We start from the raw sequence: 24,351 nt of genomic DNA, 5'->3' as shown, positions 1-24,351 counted from the left end.
GAGCATAATTGAGGCCCTTTCTACAATGTATGCATCCCTAAGAAAGCAATGATGTTAATTTAACTAATGGTGCTGCATCAACCTTTTCATTCTGCTTTGGTGAGAGTGGTCTTGTTTGCCCAATGGAATTGGTACAGCCAAGTCTATCTGTGTCGCGCACCCTTTGACTTCACTGATGGGGTGGCGTGGTTAGCATAGCTGTTAGCATAGCGCTGTTACAGCGCCAGCAGGTCAGGACCGAGTTTGTACCTTCTCCCTGTGTCTATGTAGATTTTCCCCGGAGGCTCCGGTTTCCTCCTACCGTTCCAAATGTACCGGGTGTAATTGGGTGGAACGGGCTCATGGACCAAAAGATCTAATTTTATAAAAAAAGGTCTAATGTCTAATTTTATTTTTAAAATGTTAATGTTAAGTATATATTTTTTAAATAACTGCACGTGGATCTGAGTCAAAATTACAGAAGGGTGAAGGCAGACACAGTCAGGGTTGAGGTAAATTCATAATGACGTGGGTAAAAGTGCTCTGCATAAGAATTTCTAGTGGGAAATGTTTTACAATTTTTCTCTCTCCCTGTAACAGTTCCCTCATCCTACAATCTGACAGAGAATAGTGCGATTTGTAATTAGGTGCATGAAAATTATTTGAAGTCCGAATTGCCAACAGTTTGCCAACATCAACAGGAACATCATAACACAACCTTATTAGGCAGACCCTCAGAACTGAGAATGGCTTGCTTCCACTCTGGTTTTGTGGGTTCTGAGTGGCCACTGGACCAATGCTGTCCGTAGATCTTTCAGCTCAGGATCAAAGCTTTTAGAGTTGTCGTTTGCAGTTTGGTAATAAGATTTAAAACATCAATGTATTGGTCTGAATTGATGCATTGGAAAGAAATTTTTGTATAATTACTATAAATGTGCATCTGTGTATTGAAGTTATGCCAGAGCTTTCGAAGTTTAATATGAAGCTGTTTGGGGAACAATAAATTTGCTTGACTCCTTGGCATAAACACAAAGAGCTGGATGTCAGGCCCCTGTCTGGTATTCATTTAATAATTCAACACGTAGTTACAACCATATAATGCATATCATATTCTCTGTTAGCAAAGTAAAACCTAGTTTCGGTACTGAGATTAAGAGACTTCATTTTACATTTTGCTCATCTCTTTAATGCATTTGTGGCAGTTTTTAAGCATTTGTGAAGAATTAGTAAATTTGGACATGATGTGAAAAATATTATTGGGTATGAATGACTTCTGCAAATGGTCATCCAAAGTTCCATATTTTTCTACACCTATGTAGATGATATTACTGCATAAGGGCTCGATGAAGGGTTCTGGGCTGAAACATTGACCTTTTTTTGCTGCTTGGCCCATTGATTGTTGATCCAAGTTCCAGCCCGCAGTCTCCTGCGTCTCTCCGGGATGAACTTCGTGTTCGGCAGGTCATGCAGAGTGTTTATTAAACAAGTAGCCAATTGAAGGAATAGAAGTTTTATGCGGCAGATGGATTTGAAGATTATTGATAAGTCACCTGACAAAAGGCATGTTCGCAAGCAGATCACGCAATCGACATCGATAAATGTGGGCCAATGCAAGTAAATGAAATGTGAAAACATCTTTAAATGGATGAATTGAATTGAAAAGGGCAATTCCCCAGAACTGAGCCCAGTAAAAAGAGCCTCACATATTTTGATGCTCATTAATAGCATCAGAAAGTACAAGTAAATAACTAATGATATTAACATTGGGAGGGCCACAGTCAGTTTACAATATTATTCATTTGCATCCTACAGTTCATTCTACAGTTGTTGGACAAAGGTCATAAAAGTGAGCAGAGATACAGAACTGAGATTTATCAAATTAATACCAGACTTGTTACACTTCGACTATGATGAGAGACATGAGATATTATTTTTCACTGAAGTGCAAGTGAATTTTTTAAACATTGCTCTGATTGTGAAATGGGAAAGGTGACTGGCTGGGAAGTAGGTGGTGTGAGGGAATTTTTAAGCATGCACATCCTCTCAACTACAGGATACTGTCGACACCATGGTGAAAAAAAACCCACAAAAATTGCTGGAGAAACTCAGCAGGTCAAACAGTAGCGCCAGCAACCCAGGGTTCAAATCCGGCACTGTCCGAAAGGAGCTTGTACGTTCTCCCTGAGTCTGCATGGGTGCTCTGGTTTCCTCCCACCATTCAAAAGCATACAGGTGTTGTAGGTCAATTGGGTGCATTTTGCCTTTGTTACATTAAATGCACTGTTTGACTTGCTGAGTTTCTCCAGCATTTGTGTGTGTGTTTTTCACCTCTCAACTACAAATGGGTGACCAGCTAAGGGAATCTCTTCAACATTTTGGAGAGCCTCTGGCCAATCAGATTCAAGGTTGGGACAATCCTTTAAAATTGACGGTGATCAGCCCAACCCAGACAACTGAGAGAATTTGTTAAATATGCAAATTGTAATTATTTCTGTTCAGTCACTGACCTTCATTCTCATCGCTTTTCTCTGAATAACTGTTAGGGATGGAGATTGGAGCTGAGTTTGGGGGGAGTGCACCCGGAATTCCCCAGAGATCACAACTCTGAACAAGGGCGGTTCTCAGAGGTCACGTTCTTAGATGAGGGAGTTTCCAGAGATCGAAGCATTGGAGGAAGAGTTGCGGGATGAGTGTAGAAGGAAATGGCGGATGCTCTTTCACCTCTGGAGCAGTTCTGACCTATTTGAAGATGGCAATTGTAACCCCGCTCTTTATTGCCAGAGCGCAGACATGACATCACGTACAACCCTGAGATTCTGTTCCCAGCGGGTGCAGCAGAACTACCATTTATTGGGAGTGCAAAAGAAAGATGCCTTAGGTGCTCTGTGGTTCGTAATGGATTACTTAAGGTGGTGTGTGAGTGGAAAGGAAAAGGCTGAGAACTACTAGCCTACACCTAATCTCTATGTGATGGCTTCAAAGGAAATCAAGTGTAGCGTTTAGTGTAGCGGTTAGCGCCAGCAACCCAGGGTTCAAATCTGGCACTGTCTGAAAGAAGTTGGTACGTTCCCACCATTCAAAAGCGTACAAGAGTTGTGGTCAATTGGGTACATTTGAGCTCATAGCCCGGAAGGGCCTGCTACCTGTGTGTATGTCGAAATCATTGGGATTATGGAAGTGGAAGATGGGAGCCTGGAGGAGGTCATTGTCAGGAGCAGGTTACTGCAGGAAGAGAACAGATGTTTTACAAATGAGAGAGGAGCTTTTTGGATCAGGTTCCCAGCAGTGAAATCTACTCCAAGAAAACCCCTTTAAATAGCCATAGAAGTGGAAATTATCTTGCGGTATTGTTTTTCCAGAAGTACTCTACAACAGGTGCTTTTTGGAACAAGGTGACCTAATTTTCCAGGCAGTGCAGTGGAAAATATTGTGTGGGGAATGTGCGAGGCACACGCAGGGCTCCCGGCGGGCGCACACTGGTGAGAGATGATTGGAAGTTCATGGTCACAGCACTGAAGTGCTGTGAAAGGTCACAATCACATTGCACTTCAGAAAGTGGCGATTTTCGGATGTGCAGCACTAAGGAAACAGATACGTGTTTCTGAATTTGGAGGCTGCGGAGAATAAGGCACCTGATATGGTCATCAAGGTGCAAGGTTTGCTGAGTCAATTGTGAAGGTCAGCGCAAGAAGCCAGAACATGACTGTTAAAGCTATTTTATTTTACATTTGCCCTTCCTGTCTGTTTCACGTACCATTTCAATGAAAGAAATCAAAACTTTGAGTTCCTGCTTGATGCAGCACAGACTATTCAGGGCAACATGCACATGTTGGCTCTTTGTTAAACTGCACTTATCCCCACTGCCTCATAACTTTCCTGGTTATTTTATTATCTATATCCGTCTCCCTTTTCTTCAAGTTGGATGATTTTTCAACACTTTCCCTCGTGTCTTTTGATCACACAATTTGTGACACGCGCGCGTGTTACGTGTGCTGTTTGTGTGTGTGCGCTTGTGTGTTGTTTGTGCACGTGTGTGCATATGTACATGCATGCATGTGTGGGACTGTATGTGCATTGTGTGTATATTTGTGCATGTGTGTGTGCAGGTGTGCATATGTGCATGTCTGAGTGTGTGTGTGCAGGTGTGCATATGTGCATGTCTGAGTGTGTGTGTGTGTGTGTGTGTGTGTGTCCACCTTGCCTTATTTCTCTGTTGCCATGCCTGTTCCGGAATGTGAAACAGATACCTATTTAAAAATAATTAACCTATCAATAAATACCTGAACACATTGCAAACTTCATTACTTTATTTAGAAATCATGAAATTACTGTTATAAGCTGCCTTCACTGGACCCGTGTTGACTCGATGTTATCTGCAGTCGCTTTGAATTTGAAGGTTCCTTTGGAAGTGTCAATTATAGAAATGGTTGTTTTACTCTAAACTAATTAAGTGACTGCTCTGAATTATATCAGCAGAAAACCTCACATTTCACAGAAAGACGTTAACTTTCAATAGGAAACGTAGAGAGGTGAATTTTATTCACAATAAATTATGCAAGTATTCAATTTTTTTAAAATGTCATTATTTGAATTTTACATTATAAACTGTGTAATGTATTCGATTGTTCAGCTTCACTCCACCTCCACACCAGTAATACAGACCAGAGCGTGACCAGGTCTTGCTGACATTGAGGGATTGATTGTTTGTTGACCCGGCACCAAGTCAATAGTTCCTGGCTCTCCTTCCTGTAATCTGACTTGTTGTTGTTATAGATCATGCGTATAATAGAGGGGTCACCACGGAGTTGAAGCAAGTTTCTCTCTCGCTATCCCATCGGTGTTGCTGTTTTCAGGGAGCTGTGGATTTATATTCTAAGTTCTCTCTGTACATTAATCCTCCAGAATCCTTAAAAAAATTAATTGCTGGAGGATTTCAGCATGTCCGACCTGCCTGCGTCCCTCCAGCATTTCTTTGTGTGCTCAAGATTCCAGCTTCCACAGTCTCTGTACTGCTTTGTCATTTGCTGTTTATTCTACATATCCTACCAGAATTTGACTTCACTTGTCTGGATTAAATTCCATCTGCCACCACTTCACTCCCCTTCACCTGATCTATGTCCCATTCTATCCTTTGCCACCTTTCTTTACCTTTTATGACCACCTGTCAGGAGTTGGTACATTCTCCCTGCATCTGGGTAGGTTACCCACCCCCCCCCCCCCCAGGGGCTCCAGTTTCCTCCAACCATTCAAAACGTACCAGGGGATGCAGGTTCATTAGTTGAAAATTGGGCGGCTCAGACTCATGGGCCAAAATGGCCTGTTACCGTGCTGTAAGTCTGAAGAATATTTCTGTGCCGACTGCAAACTTATTGGAAAAAATTACCGGGGATACCATACATCATGTTGACAATTAATAAAAGTTGGCTTGAATATATTATGGTATGTTATGTTGGACTCACTTAACTGAATTGTTTGAGGCAGAAGCAAGGATTATTGATGAGGTTAAAACATTTGATTTCGTCCAAGGCGTTTGACAAAGAGGAGAGACTGATTAGGCTGGGATTGTTTACAACATTGAGGGGTGGGGTGGGGTGGGGTGGTGCTTAACTGAGACATGGGAAGGTCTGGCGGAATGAACAGATACCCTCCCTCGGCACCTCCCACTGCGACCACTGGAAGAGCCACACCTGCGCCCACACCTCCTCCCTCACTCCATTCGGAGCCCCAAACAGTCCTTTCAAGTGAAGCAATACCAATTCCATATCCAGGGGAATTATGTACTGCATCTAATGCTCCCGCGGTGGCCTTCTCTACATCGAAGAGACTGGATGCAGACAAGGGAGATCTTCCCCAGTTTCTGCTAGCCTACTTTCCATTCTCCCCCCTTCCCTTTGTCTCCATTCCTCCAGCTCTCCACCCCCTTCCCTCTCCATTCACAGAGCCATCCCTCCTTCCCTTGTTTGCTGGTGTGCCCTCCCTCCCTTATTACCTGCTGTCTTTGGAAAAGCTCCTCCCCCTACCCCTTCCCCTCCCCACACCCATTTGTTTGGGCACCTGTCGATATTTCTTCATGCCTTGGCAAAAGGCTCAAGCCTGAAATATTGTCATGCCACTAGGGTTAGTGTCACCTGGTGCGGTAGCTCGGTATCACTGCAAACCTCACCCCCGCCATAGACCTCCTCTGGTTCCAGAACATACAAGATCCTTAGTAATATTAAATCACAAATACTAATTACCACAATATTGTAGCTAAAACATCAGAAAATTTGACAAAAGCAGCAACTATAAAATCACCTTGTAGCGCGTGCAGATGAAACCATGTGATTCAAAGCATCATCGTCATTGGGTAATAACGACACATCTGACCGGAACGTATTAGAAGGTTCAAAAAGTAAATGAGCCTCGAGTTTTAGCCTGGAGGTGTATTGATACACGTCAGCTGGGCTTACGAAAAATGCTTTTGTTGTTATAACTAACTTCAGGGATATTTTTATCAAAAATCATAAATGTCTGCTGAAACACTGCACCAAATAGACTGTCATTTTTGTGTCACCCTCTCTAATGGTGTCACCCAGTGTGGTCCGCACCCCTCTAGTGACACCAATGTAATGTGTCTTTATCTTTGCTATAAGAAGTCCAATGTTTCACCTGTTGAGTTGCTCTAGAGCAAAATTGTGATTTTGCTTCAACCATGTTTTACCCTAGATCTCTTGTCTTTGATGGACAAGTCATTAACAATGGGACGTGAATTTGGAAGGGAGCTGTATAAAAGAATATTTCACCAAACTAATAGTAAGAGCTTTGAAATCATGTCTGAAAGATTGGAGACAAAGACTCTTAACCACGTGCGGATGGGTGTTTGAAGAACTGTAGTGCTATGGACTAAGTCTTGGGAAGTGAGACTAACCTGGCGCAATATTTACCAGAACAATCTCTTCCCTGCTGTGAATGTTATGAATTCCAAGGGTAACTGGTCCATTTTGCAATATTAGCTGTAATACAATGGTTCTCAACCTTTTTCCTTTCCACTCACATCCCACTTTAAGTAATCCCTATGCTACCAGTGCTCTGTGATTAGTAAGGGATTGCTTAAGGTGGGATGTGAGTGGGAAGGGAAGGTTGAGAACCATTACTCTAGACCCAATCGTGACTGAAATATTTGGCTTGAGAAAAATGGTCATTGGGCCATTTCCTTTGGAGTTCTGAAACCGTGCACATAACAAGTCAATGAGGGACGATTCAAACAGTAGTCTTCAAACTCTTTCTTTCCACCCACCTACCACCTTAAACAATCCCTTACTAATCACAGAGTGCCAATGGCATAGGAATACTTAAAGTGGTAGGTGAGTGGAAAGAAAAAAGTTGAGAAGCACTGCTGGAAAGGATTATTATCTGGTAAATATTAGTTTCGGCTCAGATTTGTTCATGGGACAGAAGTTTGACTTTGAGTTTTGTTTATGACACAATGTCAGTTTTATTTGATTGTAAGTGAGTCAGTGTGAGAAAAAATTGTTGTTTTGTGGCAGTGTCACAGTTCAAGCATTGCTATAAATTACATTTCAAATATAAATAAATAGTGCATGAAAATAGGAGGAAGTGAAGTGGTGTCTGTGGTTCATGATCCATTCAGTGACTGACAGCAGAGGGGAAGGAGCTGTCCTTATGGCATTGGGTGTTTGCCTTTAGGTTCCTGCACCTCCTTCCTGATGGTAGCAGAGTGAAGAGGGCATGGCCTGGGTAATTGGGTTCCCTGAGGATAGAGGCTGCTTTCTTAAGACACTGCCTCTTGTAGATGTCCTCGATAGAGTGGAGCCTGATGCCTGTGATGACGCTGGCTGAGTTAACAACTCTCTTGAATTTGTTTTCTTGTGCATTCACACCTCCATAGCAGACAGTGATGCAACCAGACAGAATGCTTTCTATGGTATACGTGTAGAAATTTTCGAGAGTCTATGGTGACACACCAAATCTCTTCACAAAGTATATATTATAGACTTTTATTGATCAGTTATTGTTAGTTCATTGCATGATTGAGGCAAATCAAATAACCTGCCTTTTTTAGAGAGGTGATCCCTCGGCCCAACTGGAGAACGATGCCTCATACGTCAGGCTCCTATTCATCATCTTGGCATTTAATGGGATCATTCCCCAGAGGCTGGTGAAGAAGCCATCCTCTCTGGGACTCAGCACACCTCTCTGTAACTAGGTCCTGGGCTTCCTAATGGAAAGACCACTGTCTATCCGGGTCGGTAGAAGAATATCAAGCACCGTCACGCTGAGCACTGGCGCACCTCAGGGGTATGTGCTCAGCCAACTCCTGTTCTTGTTACTGACCCATGGCTGCATCGCCAGGTCCAGCTCCAACAGTATCATCAAGTTTGCATATGTCTCAACAGTTGTCGGCCTCATCAGCAACAATGATGAGTCGCACCACAGAGAAGAGGCGGAAAATCTTGTGAAATGGAACGAGTAACAACCTGGGTCTCAACAAGGACAAGACAAAGGAGATGATTGTGGACTTCAGGAGGATCAGGAATGACCACTCTCCACAACTCAGAAGTAGAGAGAGTGGAGAGCACCAAGTTCCTTGGAGTTCACTTAATTTGTGACCTGTAATGGACACTCAACATCTCCTGAAAAGACTGAAGCGGGAAAGGCTATTGGCCACTATTAGGAGAGCATCGTGGCCGGCTGTATCACAGTGTGGTACACTTGCTGCAGAAAAATGGATCACTCGTCAATCAATAGAATCATAACAGCAGCAGAGAGGTTCACTCCCATTGGCGTAATCTACCAGGATCGTTGTCCAAAGAGTGTGCACAAAATTATTCAGGGCTCCTTCCACCCTGCACACAGCATCTTTCAGCTGCTTCCATCAGGGAAGAACAGCTTCTCCCCATGGGCAGTGAGAATGCTGAACAACCAAAGGAATTGCTCACACTGACCATCTGAGACTCTTATTTGTAAACAACAATATTAATATATTTTTATAGACATAATATTTGTCCTGCATATGTATTATTGTCTGTATGTGTGTTATGTCTGGTTGTATGTCTGTGTGTGTTGCACTGAGGACCAGAGGACGCTGTTTCATACTTGTGCAATCAGATGACAGTAAACTTGATTTGACTTGAGAAGGGGAGTTGGATTCACAGGTACTCGAGACACCTCTATAGAAATGCATCTTATTAAATAAATTCTTTAACATTGTGGTGTCACCAAAATGGATGGAAGACATAAGCTCTTGAACCTTACAGGAGTAATTGCTCAGAACATTATTTACTTAGAGTACGGCTTTACTTCTGACATTACAAAATGTAGAATTCAGTTCATGAGATTTTTTACTTTACTGTTAGAGACCATCTCCAGATCGTCTGCCTTGCCTGACTTGACATCCAGTTGCTCTTTTTTTAACTTTTGTCATTTCAGTGGATTTAAATAGGATTATATCAAAGAATTTGATATAAATATGGAAGGAAAAAATTATATTTACACGATCTTTCAGAGCAGCCTATACAAATGGGAACCACGGCCGATTTAAAGGGGACCACGGACTGAAATCATAGCTTTCTTTATGTTAGAACCAACTAAACTTGACTGCTTCATGGGGGAGTGGGGGGGGGGGGCACATAAAGTTTGAGCAGAGCCCTAAGGGAACGATGGCCAAAATAATGGCTGATTTAGAGAACTTGAGGATGACCCAAAAGGTGCTTCCGTTAATTTTGAACTTAAGGTAAAAGCAGAAAATGCTGGAAAGACCCAACAGGTCGAGAAGATCAGTGGAGAGAGGAGAAAACTTGAAGTTCCTAGTTATTGACTTGAAAAGAATGAATTCTCTTTCTTTCCACAGATGCTGTCTAATCTCTTTAATGCTTAAACCTGGCTTTTGTTTCAGAATTCCAGCATCTGTAGTCCTTTGAGTTTCATTAACTTTTTGTAAAGTTGTATATTATGGATGTAATTATTTTAAAATGAACCCTTTGTCTTCTGACAATTTTTAACCTTTCAAAATATATACTAGGTCCATGGGTAAACTACAGTACGAACACCAATATGAATCAGCTGGTGGTTGGATATAAAACCAGTCCTGCAAAACTGAGACATGCACTAAATGCGCTTGTTGGTAGTTCCTGAAAACTGGGACATGGAGTCCAAAGGGTTAAAGCGATGTATTTACTAATGGAAATAAATTTCCTAACCGATTGTGGGATTTTAAATACACAAGTAGATGTAACAAAATACTTGTTGATTCTGGATCAATTTCTCACAAATGTTTGTGGATTTCCCTCCAGTGTAATCTCACTCGTCAGTGACAAGATTTTTTTTTAACTTCTGTCAGGCTTTTAGTCATAATAAACAGTGTCTACAGGGCATCTTTTGGATACTCGGTAATCACAAGTCCCATTGGATTGTGATCTCCTCCCTGTTAATGCTTAAAAACCCCACACAAATACTGGAGAAACTCAGCAGGTCAAACAGTGCCTTTATATAGCAAAGGTAAAGATACATCACCAACGTTTTGGACTTGAGCCCACACTTTGATGAAGGGCCCAAGCCCGAAATGTTGGTGATGTATCTTCACCTTTGCTACATAAAGGCACTGTTCGACCTGCTGAGTTTCTCCAACGTTTGTGTTTTATTTCACTTAACCACGGTGTCGACAGAATCCTGTGTTTTATCCCTGTTAAGGCTATCTCTGATCTGCAATCAATTTGAGGTCAAATTCTCTAAACCCCTCATTTACAACACCCTGTGGACTGCAGCTATGCAAAAAGCTATCTCACCACCTTTTCCTTGAGGATACTTCATAATAAATGCTGGCACTGGCTGATATGCCCCTCATCCCAAAACAAATAAATAAAAATGTAAGTCCTTCTTTTTGCCAAAACCCACAGATTGATCTGATAAACAAGGAAAATTATATAAGCAGTTGTATAAGGAAAGTTAAACCACAAAGTGGGGGGGGGGGGGGGGGGAATCACAAGAGAATAGGAATGGAGGTAGACCACTGGAACCCGTCCCTCCAGAGATCATGATTGTGGATGATCGACCCCAGGCATCAACTTCAATACCTGTGGCAGTCACTTTCAAAACTTAGAGACTGGGGCAGCTACTTCTGTTTGCTTTTGATTCGAGCTTCATTCAGCTTAAAGGTCCATCAGAACACCCATTTGAGAGCATTTCACCAAATCTTAATTTGAAACAGTGCATTGTTCTGCTATCAATTAAAAGCTTTTTTTTTGTAAATATGAGAAATTGTATTCTGCTGTGAGTAATTTGGAAAGTTGGACTTTGCTATGAGATGGTTCATCTTTCAAACACGGCACAACGTGCAGTCACTTGCGAATGAACATTGCGCTTTATGACCTGTGCCCACCTACTGACTTGCGATACTAGCATCACGGGCTCGTAGCCAGGATGTACCCTTGGCATGTTCAGTACACTTTTCGTATGAACTCAGTGAATAAATGCACAAGAGGTCTGAACGTTAATGACCACAACCAATTTACATGTGTAAATTATGATGGGCTAGAAGCAAGGCTATCAGCCACCATGATGTCATCTTTCTATAGGAGCTCTATCGAGAGCATCCTGGCCGGCTGCATCACAGTATGGTAGGGTTGCTGCAGAGAAATGGATCGGAGGTCAATCCACAGGACCATAAAAGCAGCAGAGAGGATCACTGGAGTCTCCCTTCCCCACCCCCACCCCATCAACATGACCTACCAGGATCGTTGTCTGAAGAGGGTGCTCAAAATTATCGAGGAATTAATTTTTTGGCTATGGTTCCCCAGGGACTCTGGTCAAAGTTTATGGTCCTCACCCCCCTCACCTGTGAAGCAGACAAATTTAGTTGGTATCCTCGATACTTCTCTCCTACCAAATAAATAAAAATCATTTAAAAAATACAGTGAAAACCCTGATATTCTGCACCTGTGGGGATTGGTAGATGCCGGATAAGTGAAATTTCCAATTGTTTGAGACTGCATTGCATGATTAGCGCATCGATTTTAAACTTCAATATTTTTTTACCTATTGATTTTCCGCATTTGTTTTGCCAGATGCCTGAGACTGCCAGTTGTTTGAATTCCAGATAACAGAGGTTTTACTGTATTTAGGATTTCAGTCCCTAGCCACCGCCACCCCACTATATGTGATGGGGCTTCCAAGGGGGGAGTATTACCCCCATTGAGAATGGCTGGACATTGAAGTCAGGAACAAGCAATGGGTTCATCATCGGTCCATCTAGTCTCCCACTGTGCCACAGATGTACTTTACATTCCAAACTTTCCACGTTATGCTAACCTATCTTACGTATTTCAACCGAGCTTCCCATCTAATTACAAAAGTTAATTGCTTTTTGTGTCTTTAAAGAACATTTTTAAGGGCATTTACTTATTTCTCAAAAAAAACTTTTCACATTTAAAGGTAAATGTAAAGGTTCCACGATTGACAGGCAATACTACACTTAGAATGTAACATACATGAAATTCTTTAACTTTGTTTACCATAAGGAAGACAGAAAATCACCACTTTGTCCAGCGCCCCTCAGTGATAACCCCAGCGAGGAACGAACTCACTACCCCTGGTTTACAAGACCAGTGGCCTAACCACATTTCATCTCTGCCTGGGGCCAGATATACTTAGCTTTTAAACGTGTAAGTCAGCCTGGACATGACAACTGAAAGTTCAGAAATACTTTACAAACCTATTCAATAAATAGAAAGTATAAAAACGTTTCTGCTATCCTGCTCTCCTCTTTCCCTTAATTTCTCCTCCCTTCCTACCCCCTCCCTTCACCTAGCCTTTCCTCCTCCTCTTGATCGCCGCTGTCCCCTCCCTCCCTTCTCCACCTACCACCTCCTTCCTTTGCGACCACACCTCCCTCCCCCTTACATTTTTGCTCGGATGCATGCAGACATACCTTGATGAAGGGCTCAAGCACGAAACTACTTTTGTCTGTGATGAATACCTGTGTCATTCTGGGCAGGCGAGACCAGGTGGTGAGCCTGTGTTTGGAGCACTGGGAGTTGATGGTAAGTCTGTGTTCAGGGTGTCAGGAGCTCCGACGAGTGGGAGGGACTGGGTGATAAGTCTAACCGGGTTGTCAGGAGCTCCGATGAGCAGGCAGGTGGCCAGGACCAGGTGGTAAGTCTGCAGTTAGGATGTCAGGTGCTCAGGTGAGTGGGCAGCTGGGGCCCAGGTGAGAATCAGCAATCAGGGAGCTCTGGTGGGCAGACGGCCAGGGCTAAAAGTAGGTTGGTTGACTTTTAAATGTTATTGACGATTACATGCAGAGATACAGTACATCAGGTTCCTACCCACCTGCAAGAGAATGTAGATCTGGCTTCCAATTGTCAGCAGGTGGGAACTGTAAATCTTTGGCTGCTTCATTAATTTAGACTGTCACCTTCTCCCATGTGTTGTTGCTTGAGGAACCTACACTGCAAACCCTTACTGCTGACATGGTTCAGCTCAGAGAAGCAAGAAAATGCCTTGAATAAAATGTCTCTAAGCTGTGTGCGCACGATCAGTCTACATGCACGCACACGAAGGAAGGCAATGTGTGGATATTTGAGTGCATGCACAGCTTAGAGGGAACACTGCTTACAAGCTTAAGTTGTTGCTGTACAGTTATGAAAATGCCATCTATCCAGAGATGGAAAATTGCCCAGTGTGTGGGGTTCACAAAAAGGCCAGACCTAATCAATCTATCATCAGTCATTAGCAGGTTTGTCGAAGCCATTGCGCACTTTCTTATTTTCTTATCCTTTTTAGAATATTTTATTTAAGATTTTCTCCAAGCATGGAGTAACCAGAATTGATATAATCATACTGATTGCAAAAGAAACAAATCAAAAGTTAATACATGATGGTATTCACCACCCCCCCCCCACACACACACACACAAACCCCTCCCTCCCTCAAAATAGACAATATAAAAGATATAGCTATATAACTATAGAAAGAAGTAGAAAAAAATTCTTTTAGGATTACACAGAGAGATGTGTAACACACTTATATAAAACATTCTTCATTACAACTCAGAGGAGAATGTCGCAGGTCTCGAGAAATAGAAAGGACATTATTACAAATTTAAGCCTAATATTTGGACACCAAATTTGCTAAATCGTAGGGCATTTATTTCTCAAGCTAAATGTAATTTGTTTTCCATAAAACTTTGAATTTCTGCATGCCATCTTGATATACCGAAAAATAGATCTGATGCAATACATTTCCTTGCCACCGCTAACACTACTTTAACAAATTCCAAATGATATATTAATTTAGGCCTTGTTTCTTCAGTGTTTCCCAATAAATATAAGTTGGCATTTTGCAGAGAAAACAACTCTGTAACTTGATCCAACAAATTCTGCAAATCTACCCAAAAAGGTCTTACATTAGGACAGGACCAAGTTGAATGCAAGAAAGTTCCTATATCTTCACTTCACCTAAAGCAGCGATCCAATAAATCTGAATTTATTCTAATCAATTTCTGAGGTGTAACTTACAAATTATGTAAAAAAATTATACTGAACTAATTTATATCTTATTAGTATTAGTCATAGAATCCCTACATAGATCTACCCATATTTTCTCATCAATTGCAATATTGAGATCTATTTCCACCTTTGACGAAACCTATGAATTCCTTGTTTAAAAGTTCCTACTTGTAATAAAGAATATATCATAGAAGTAAACTTTTTTTAAACATTACCTCTTCTAATAAGTAGTTCTCCTTCAGTACAACGAGGCAACAACATGCTTGGTCCTAATTTATCCCACAATTATGCTCTTAGTTGGACATAGCAAAAAAGAGTGTTATGTTATTCCATCTTTATTTCTCTATTGCTCAAATGGCATTTGTTGACTCCTTTCATAACAATCTTCAACATTTATAATCCCCTCATGAAACCAACTATTCAGAAATTGATTGTCCTTTGAAAAAAAAATGAGGATTTTGAATCGAGGGCATTTTGGGTAATATATATTCCTTTTACACCAATTTCATCATTTATTTTATTCCATTAAATGTCTCAATAATGATGTATCTTTATCATCAACCATTAATTTTGGTTCCCACTTATATATAAGTTCTTCTGCTTTTCTCTCTCCTATTTTACTCAATTCTATTTTAAACCATGTCAATTTTTCCCTTTCAAAAAAAGAAGCAAGAAATCTCATTTGAGCCACTCGATGATTTTTTTTTAAATTAGGAAGCTGTAGGCCTCCCAATTCATATTTCCATGTAACTTCTCTATAGAAACTCTTGACCTTTTACTGCTCTAGAGGAATTTCTTTACATATTTATTCAATTCTTGGGAAAAAAATTTGAGGTATTAAAATAGGAAATATTTGGAAAAGTTATTGTATTCTTGGTAATATATTAATCTTAATACAATTAACCTTTCCCATCAAAGTTATAGGTAAATTCATCCACTTTTTAAAATCTTTCTCAGTTCTTTTAAGTAATGGTAAATAATTAAATTTGTATAGAGCTTTCAAATTATTATTCATATGAATTCCTAAATATTTAATACCCTCTTTTGGCCATTTAAACTGAGTATCCCATTGTCATTGAGTATAATTGCCTACTGTTAATGGCATAATTTCACTTTTATCCCAATTTATAACCAAAAACTTTCCCATATTCTTCTAATTGAACATATAATTTCATAAAGTTGTATCTAGTTCAATCAAATATATTAAAATATCATCTGAAAATAAATGAATTTTATGTTCCTCTTGACCTACCTTAACTCATTTAATTTCCAAATCACTTTGAATTGCTTGAGCAAGAGGTTCCATAGATAAAATAAACAAAGATGGAGATAAAGGGCATCCTTGTCTACTTGATTTAGCTCGTTGAAACAGTGTAAATATTTATCCATTAGTCACTTTTTCTTTGGCTTGGCTTCGCGGACGAAGATTTATGGAGGGGGTAAAAAGTCCACGTCAGCTGCAGGCTCGTTTGTGGCTGACCAATCCGATGCGGGACAGGCAGACACGATTGCAGCGGTTGCAAGGGAAAATTGGTTGGTTGGGGTTGGGTGTTGGGTTTTTCCTCCTTTGCCTTTTGTCAGTGAGGTGGGCTCTGCGGTCTTCTTCAAAGGAGGCTGCTGCCCGCCAAACTGTGAGGCGCCAAGATGCACGGTTTGAGGCGTTATCAGCCCACTGGCGGTGGTCAATGTGGCAGGCACCAAGAGATTTCTTTAGGCAGTCCTTGTACCTTTTCTTTGGTGCACCTCTGTCACGGTGGCCAGTGGAGAGCTCGCCATATAATACGATCTTGGGAAGGCGATGGTCCTCCATTCTGGAGGACTTTAGCTTTATGATTATTATACAGTGCCTAATCCAATTTACAAAATTCAATCCAAATCTTTCCAACAATACTTTAAACAAAAAATCCCATTCCAATCTATCAAACACTTTTTCTGTATCTAAAGCCACTGCAACACTCAAATCAGCTCTTTTTTTTTGCACTAAATGAATTACAGACTTTCTTATCAAGCAACATATGCCTGGATAAAACTAAACTATACCTTAAAGATGGGCTCCCATTTGAAATGTTAGAAATACATCTTTACAATCTATGGACAATGTGAGACCGACTAGGTTCCTCCAGCATTTCTATATTTTTAAAACTAAACTCAATTGGTATCAGGAGGAAAATATTGCATTGGTTAGTCATAAATCACATAATGGAAGATAGTTGTTGGAGATCACTCATTTCAGGCCAAGGATATCACTGCAGGTATTCATTCAGGCAATGCCCTAGGCTCATCTCCAGTTGCTCCTTCAATTACCTTCCTTAAACCAGATGGTCAGAAGATGTCCACTGATAATTGCAATTATTTAGCAAATGAAGTAACCTAAATGGAGTCCGCCAGAATCCTAGTCCTCATCATTGACCCGAAACTCAATCATACCTTGGAGTCCACTTAACTAGTGACCTATCGTGGACACACAACATCTCCTCACTTGTCAGGAAGGCTCAACAGTGAATGGTCTACCTAAGAAGACTGAAGCGGGCCATCGTCATCATTCTACAGGAGCTCTGTCCTGGCCGGCTGCATCACGGAGCGGCATGGCTGCTGCAGAGAAATGCGTCAGAGGTCAATCTGCAGGCTGACTGCTGAACGACCAAAGGAACTGCTCACATTAACCATCTGAGACTCTCGTGTTCATGAAACAATATTTATTTATTTGTATATATGAATACTTGCCCTGCATATGCATTGTTTGTGTGTCTCTGTGTTTTTGCACAAAGGACCGGAGAACCCTCTTTCATCGAGTTGTTCTTGTACAATCGGATGATAATAAAGATGATTTGACTTGACTTGACCAGCCACTTAAACGCAATAACAAGAGGCAGATTAGCCTGATGATTACCAGGTCCAGAAATATTTTCTTTTACAAGTGTTCTTATTCTACTTTAATAGGACTTTACAGCAGTGTTCAACTCAGAGGTCCCTTGAGTCGCAGACACAGCTAATGTCGGTCATGCCTCAGTAGCCTTTTCATATTTTCAATATCAATACATTTAATTGCATTAATTGTGCGAATGACAAGGCCAGTTACATTGCAGCTGCTGAGCAATGATTTTGTATTATAGAGAGACACCAGGTGGTAGAATCTGTTCTCTCCAGAGCAGAAAAACACTAGCATAGAGAGCAAAATAATGTCTCTGCTGTTAATCTGAAAAATCTGTACACAGAATTCAGAAATACTGAACAAACATCACAGTAGAACGAAGCAGTTTTGACTCTCTGCCTCCTGAAATTCTTTCTTCTATCACAGTTATTCTCAGATCTGATGAGTATTTCCATTTTCAGTTGACAACGTGCACATCAATTGAAGCAATGGCCAACTTGTGAAACAGTCTTGGATCCATTCTGGAGTTACCATCACCTCATTGGAAACTAGTTCATGATTCAAGATTCCTTTCTTGTCGTGTAATAAAACAGGTGTTATGGTACATGAAATTTGCCGACAGATTTGCCACCAGCAGAAATGATCATCTAGCGCCTCTTCCAGTCAGAGAAAGAGAAGTCTCCTCCTGAGTTACTGAGTGTCCCTGGATTCACCTCCAGTGCTCCGCTGCAGCCGCACTGATTCCAGTCCAAACCACTGGTGACCCGAGCCCCAGATCTGAACCTTCACGTGATCAGGAGGCCTTCGGCACTTTCAGCACCCTCTTGCAGCCCCGCCCCGATACCTGGTTCCCCTTCAGCCATTCTCCAGCAAGCCACAGCCTGGTGGGAGTCCCTTGACCCCCATTGCCTGTGTGGGGTCCTCGCCTCAAGTCACCAGCAGCCCACTGCCCCTGTGTCGTTCAGCCGCATAGCCCCTGGCTGGTCACCATCCTTCGGGTCACCTCCCCTGCTTCTCCTCCTCAAACGGGGGTTTCCTCCCTGTTCTCGGGTGCCCTGCACTCGTCCTCTGCTTTCCTCGAGGTTGCTGCCGCCATTTTGGGCCCAGACCCCAAGGACGCAGGATTTTGAAATTAACAGGCCGTTTAAAGCCTGAACCAAGCCATCGGTAGTTGGACTGAGTGGTAGAACTCCGCGGAGGAGCGCTGTGTCTCCTCTCCCTGCCCTCCATGGGTCCAGCGGCAGCGCTGCCATTCCAGCAGCTCCAGCAGTATTGCCTTTTTTTTTCCCTTTTCCAAGTGCACGATTTGTTTCGGAAACAAAATCTGCAGCAGGTTTATCGTTAATGATATCAACAAAAAGGTCTGCTGGAGTAACTCTCAAAAGCACAACGCTGAAGAAACTTAGCAGGTCAAACCAATGTTTTGGGCCTGAGGCCTTCTTCAGAGTATCAATGCCTGCTGACATTTTTCCATGCGTTGGTTATGTATCTTTATCCTTGCTACATAAAGTAAGCCGTTTGATCTGCTGAGTTTCTCCAGCGTTGTGTTCTAACTTCAGTCACAGTGTCTGCAGGCTCTCCAGTTGTATTGTTGAAGGAACGTGATGGTTTGAGCAGCATCAGTAAGAGAAAAAGAATTGTCGCCGTTTCAGGTCGGAAACCTTTATCAGCAAGAATCCAGACCTGAAATATCAACAATGTTCTTCTCCCGTTGATACTGCTGAGTTCCTCCAGCAGATTAATTGTTGCCCCCAAATTCCAATATCTGCCATCTCCCGTGTGTCTCTTCCACTTTGTCCAGCGCCCCGCACAGAAATGACACCCCAGCGAGGAATGAACTCGCGACCCCTGGTTTACAAGACCGGTGCTGTAACACCACTGAGCTATCGGAGCCTCCAAGCCTCCATATTGATGACGATGTTGTTTTATGGAATCATGTTCTTGAAACCCAAATAGAAGTTACTGAATTTATTTGAATCAATAGCTATATATTAATGCTGTTACACAGGAAAGTCTGCAGGTGCTGTATAGTTTTACACAAAAATTATGGAGAAAATTATCAAGTCATGCATAGCAAAGATGGAGATGCCGAGCCAATGTTTCGGGCCTGAGCCCTTCATCAAGATGTGTGCAAAAAGCTGGCAAGCGCCTGAATAAAATGGTGGGGGAAGGTGAGGGGGGGGAGGAGCACAGGTTCCCAAGCAAGAGGTTACAGGCGGATATGGGTGGGCGGTGGGAGGGCACAAGAGAAATAAAGTGATAGCTCTGAATAGAGAGGGGAGGAAATGGGGAGCTGAAGGGAAGGAGACAGAGGGATCGGGGAGAGAGGGAGGTGGGAGCAGCCTAACAGAAACCGGAGATGTTGATGTTAATGCCACAGCTAATATTCCATCTGGGCACTCTCCAACCTTGATAAAGGGCTCAGGCTTGAAACGTTGGCTCTGTATCTTTGCTACATAAGGAATGTTGCATCATGTGCTGAATCTCTCCAGCATTTTTGAGCACCTAGAGATTAATATATTCCATCTACTCACTTCTCACATCAAGGCAAAACCAGGGATCTGCATGATGCTGCTGTGGTATATTATGGAGCATACCGTGGAACAGCACACCATTCATGTGATTGAATCACTAAATTAGCTTGATAGATGGGGTCACCACTGTTATGATATGGCCTCCCGAGACCGATTCCACCCCGAGCCCTTTGCCTGCTCCCCATTCCACTCTGCCTTGATCAGTCATTGAGGTTGATGGCTATTCCAGTCTATAGTTAATATAATGGACGCACTGTCAATAATCACAAAAGATCGAAGTTGTGAGACTCTCAAAGCTTTTATTGACTATAGATTGAGGCAGCTGTCAACTTCATTGACTGATCAAGGCAGAGTGGAATGGGGAGCAGGCAAAAAGCTCAGGGTAGAATCAGTCTTGGGAGGCATGTCCAGCCGAAAGCAGCCAATCATAACAGCGTTTTACCCCAACAGAACTTTGGAAATTTTTCTGCAAGGGTGGGGAAAGACTTTGATGGAGTTTATAAATTGATGTGAGGCAAAGATAAGGAAGATAATCAGAATCTTGCCAAAATGTCAAATACTAGAGGACATACAGATAAGGTGAGAGGTGGGGGGGGGGGGGGGGGGGTGGGGGGAGGGAGTAGAAATGAGATGTGCCAGGCAAGTTTTATTTAAACACAGAGTGGTAGGTGTCTCGTGTGGGCTGCCAGGGGTACAGTCTGACATCTGGGAGTATTCAAGGAGCTTATGGATAGAAACATGAATTTGCAGGGAATGGTGGAATATGGATCATGTTCAGGCAGATGAGATTTAGTTGAATTTAGCATCATGTTTGGTATCGACATTGTGGGCCAAAAGACTAGTTTCTACACAGCACTGTTTGATGTAATATCAATTTATATTTAAAATCCTTGCTAAAAATTGCAACAAACAAGTAATTTGTTTAAAATTTTATTGTACAATAATGTTAAACTTTGTCCACATTTTATTTTTTTAATTTTTATTTAGACATACAGCAATGGTAACAGGCCATTTCAGCCCATGAGCCCATGCCACCCAACTTACGCCCAATTAACCTACACCCCCGGTGTGTTTCGAACAGTGGAAGGAAGCCGGAGCCCCCGGGAAAACCCACACAGACATGGGGAGAACCTACAGACTCCTTACAGAGAGCGCGGATTTGGCCCCCAGTCCAAATCACCAGCGCTGTAAAGGTGTTGCGCTATCCGCTGGGCCAAGGAATTAAAAGGATGAAAGCATGGAAATCTAACAAACAGTAGAAGCAGAAGTCGATCATTCAGCCAGAACATGCCCTGCCATTCATGCCTGATCCTGTCTCTCACTTCCTGAATTTCCCAATTCCATTTCATGTTTTTTTGTAACTCTGAGTCTATCTTCTTCAATATATTCAGTGCCTCCTTCACCAAAACATTCTGTGGGAAAATATTTCCACAGTTTACCACCCTCTAACTGAAGTCATATTTCCTCATTCAGCCCGAGATCTCTTCCCCTGCATCTTAACACTGTTGTCCCTCCTTCTAAGCCTTTGACCCAACAGAGTCAATCTACCACATCCATTCTGTGCAGCTCTGAAAGGTTTATACATCTCAACTCAAATTCCTCTAACTGCTCCCAGCACTCGCAAACACGTACCTAATCGATTCAATCTCTCTTCATCCAACAGTCCCAAGACCTAGGAATCATTCACACAATATTTTTTATTAACATGACCGTGCCAAAGCTTTATTTAATCTCATTTTCTTATCTACATCTCAGAACATACTTGGATCAGTTTTTACAAAGAAACTTGGAGGACTGTTGAAGAATAATTTAGTCAGCCATTCAGAAGACCAAATATCCCCCTTATTCCGAAACAATGCAACATTTTGTTGCAGAAGTTCTTTCTTCTGAGCAGCTGCATGCAGTTTTTGAAGAAAAAAAAGTAGATTTGGGGGAGGTTTTGTTCATGAGTAAATTACAGAAATTTATCAAGCTTTTTTTTAAAGAATCAACTGAGATTCTCAGACAGCCAAATGTGATGTTAGTTTTAACCTTTATCTTTTTATTACCTTCAGTGAATTTGAACGCAGTCCTCCAGAGATAAAAAGCTAACAGATTCTTGGCCGACAATATCATCCGGGTTTTTATTTTGTTCCAGGACTGTGGTTGATTAGATCTTCAATCAAAAATGATCAACAATCTCTTCCAATAAATTTGAGCTAATAAAACTTCCTTCAACTAATTTCATGCATTGGTTTTATAATGTCTGTTATAGTTCTCTGAAATATGCTTTAATTTCTTCCATTTGGCCAGGTGGAACACAGGGTTGTGGAAGCAATGCAGCGCTACCTGCGGAGTTGGAATACAAACAAGGGAGGTCTTCTGCAAGCGCGAGGTGACGCACGTCATTGAGGATTCCATCAGAGTTATTGACGAAGAATGTTCAGATCCAAAACCTCCTGATGTGCAGGCCTGCAACCAGTTTGACTGTCTTCCATCGTGGCAGAAAGGAGAATGGCAGACGGTATTGTGCAGCTCAATCTAAACTTCGGGCCAAGGAAAATAATCCTTTGTCATCTTAAACGTTCAGAATCTGACAATTACTTTAAATTCTGTATCATTTTTCAGTCGAGAGTGGTTGATGCAAATAATATTTCAGGCAGGACAAATGCAAAGTAAAGGAGTTACTAAACCAAGATTATTTTAACATGTGAGGGGATGATATCTGAACAATTCTAATTGAAAAATCAACAAACTGCTGATGCAAGGAATCTGGAACAAAAAAAGTAGAAAATACTTGAAATATTAACCAGATCAGACAGCATCTGTGGAGAGTGAGGGAGAAATGAGGGGCCTTTGATTGGAAATGTTACCTCTTTTTCTCTTCCTCTACCTGATCTGGTGAGTATTTACAACATTTTCTGTTCAGAAATTTAACCTATCTTTTGCAAAGTTAGTGGTTCACCTGCAATTTTTATGACTGCGTCCCCACCCCATGTTATTCCCTGAAGAGGTAAACCAAGCAGGGTTGAGTGGAATGTAAAACGAGTGCTCCACCCACTCCCACAAACCCCTTTCCCAGTAGACAGGTTAAAATTAACCCCAAAAGCACTGGTGGATCACTGCTTGTTGGTCATTCACTGTTGGATCAGGTCCATACAGGCTGAACGCTTCAAAAGTGAGCAATCAACCCTGCAACAACTAAGTGTCTGTGCCAGAGGCTATCAGGTTGCCTGTGCTAAGGCTTATTCTGAGCAGAGGTGGCTAGGGATTCAAGGCAGACTGTTTACACCAGTCTGATTCAAATTATATTGGTTCATAGCCAGCGTCAGGAGGCAATAGTTACTCAAAACTTAACTTGGAGCAAATAACTCCATTGTAATTTACACTGAAGGTACTGACATGAAACAGCTGCTTATTTAGAAGGAACATAAACTTGGAAATTCACTCATGATTCCAAAAAAAAAGTGGAAGCTGATTCTCATCTTATTGCAAAACGCACTGCTTTCAATACAGACCTAAATGATGTTGAGGGACACAATTATGATGTGCAGTGAAAGCAGGAACCAAATGTTTGATGTCATCGACTGTGAAATCTTCACCCCTTTTTCCCCACCACCCCTCCATGTGAATTACACTATATGACTTATAAAAGGTAGTATTATTGATAAGATATCCTATGGCCTTTTTTAAAGAGATAACTCAAGTACTGATGCAAGCCCCCCAGGTTTTAGCACCAATGGGGATTGGTAGATGCCAGATGTACGATTTTTCTGGTTGCTTGAGACTGCTGAATGAACATAGCGACATTAAGAATAAACAGTTTAAAAGACAGTAAATTAATTTGAAAAGAAAATCAATATTGTTCTGAATTCTGTAAAGTTCACTTTAATCAGATCATTCCTGTAACTTACAAAATTTAAATTCGAGCCTGGTGGCTGCCACTGTAACTGCATTGTGGTAACCGTCCTACCATCAGAATTAATCCCCTCTCCCCCAAGTTTACAAATAAAGCCTTACTAATATAATTAATTCTATACTAACAAACCAAAAGACTTTTATGAGGCAGGGATAGTCACCTCAGCGGCGAGTGGCAACGGCCGGCTCTTCGTCCATTTTATTCAAACACAACCTTCCTCAAACTTTATTGAAACACCTGCTGTGGGCTCTCTGCTGGCTGAATGGTTACTCCCATCTTCACCAAGGGATTGTGTGTTGATTTGGAGAACATTTACTTTTACAATTTTAAACCTTTATTTACATTTTTATTTATTCTTTTATTTATTTTCTCAATTTTTTTTTGTAAGTTGATCAACGGTGAATGAATTCTGGATGCTTGAATTCTGGATAACAGGGATCTTACTGTTTATTGTATTAAGATATGGTCATCTGATGTTACTTTGAAACATTTTGCCAAACTGCTGCAATATCACGATTGGGTTATAGGTCAGGATTGTCCTGTCTAAAGCCAAAAGCATTTAAA

The 24,351-nt window shown here is 41.6% G+C and overlaps 1 protein-coding gene across 1 annotated transcript in view; it reads left to right on the top strand.

The window, feature by feature from the left end:
• The window catches only part of LOC138749786 (ADAMTS-like protein 3), a 428,872-nt gene that overhangs the window by 312,998 nt on the left and 91,523 nt on the right, over positions 1–24,351 (top strand). The window contains exon 16 of the mRNA XM_069911655.1: positions 22,182–22,392. Coding sequence (XP_069767756.1) covers positions 22,182–22,392 — 211 coding nt within the window. The remainder of the gene's footprint in view (positions 1–22,181; positions 22,393–24,351) is intronic.

The sequence above is a fragment of the Narcine bancroftii genome, chromosome 14 (assembly GCF_036971445.1).
Source record: "Narcine bancroftii isolate sNarBan1 chromosome 14, sNarBan1.hap1, whole genome shotgun sequence".
NCBI classification, from domain to species: domain Eukaryota; kingdom Metazoa; phylum Chordata; class Chondrichthyes; order Torpediniformes; family Narcinidae; genus Narcine; species Narcine bancroftii.
Note: the sequence above shows the minus strand (reverse complement) of the source record. Positions and strands in the feature narration are given on the sequence as shown.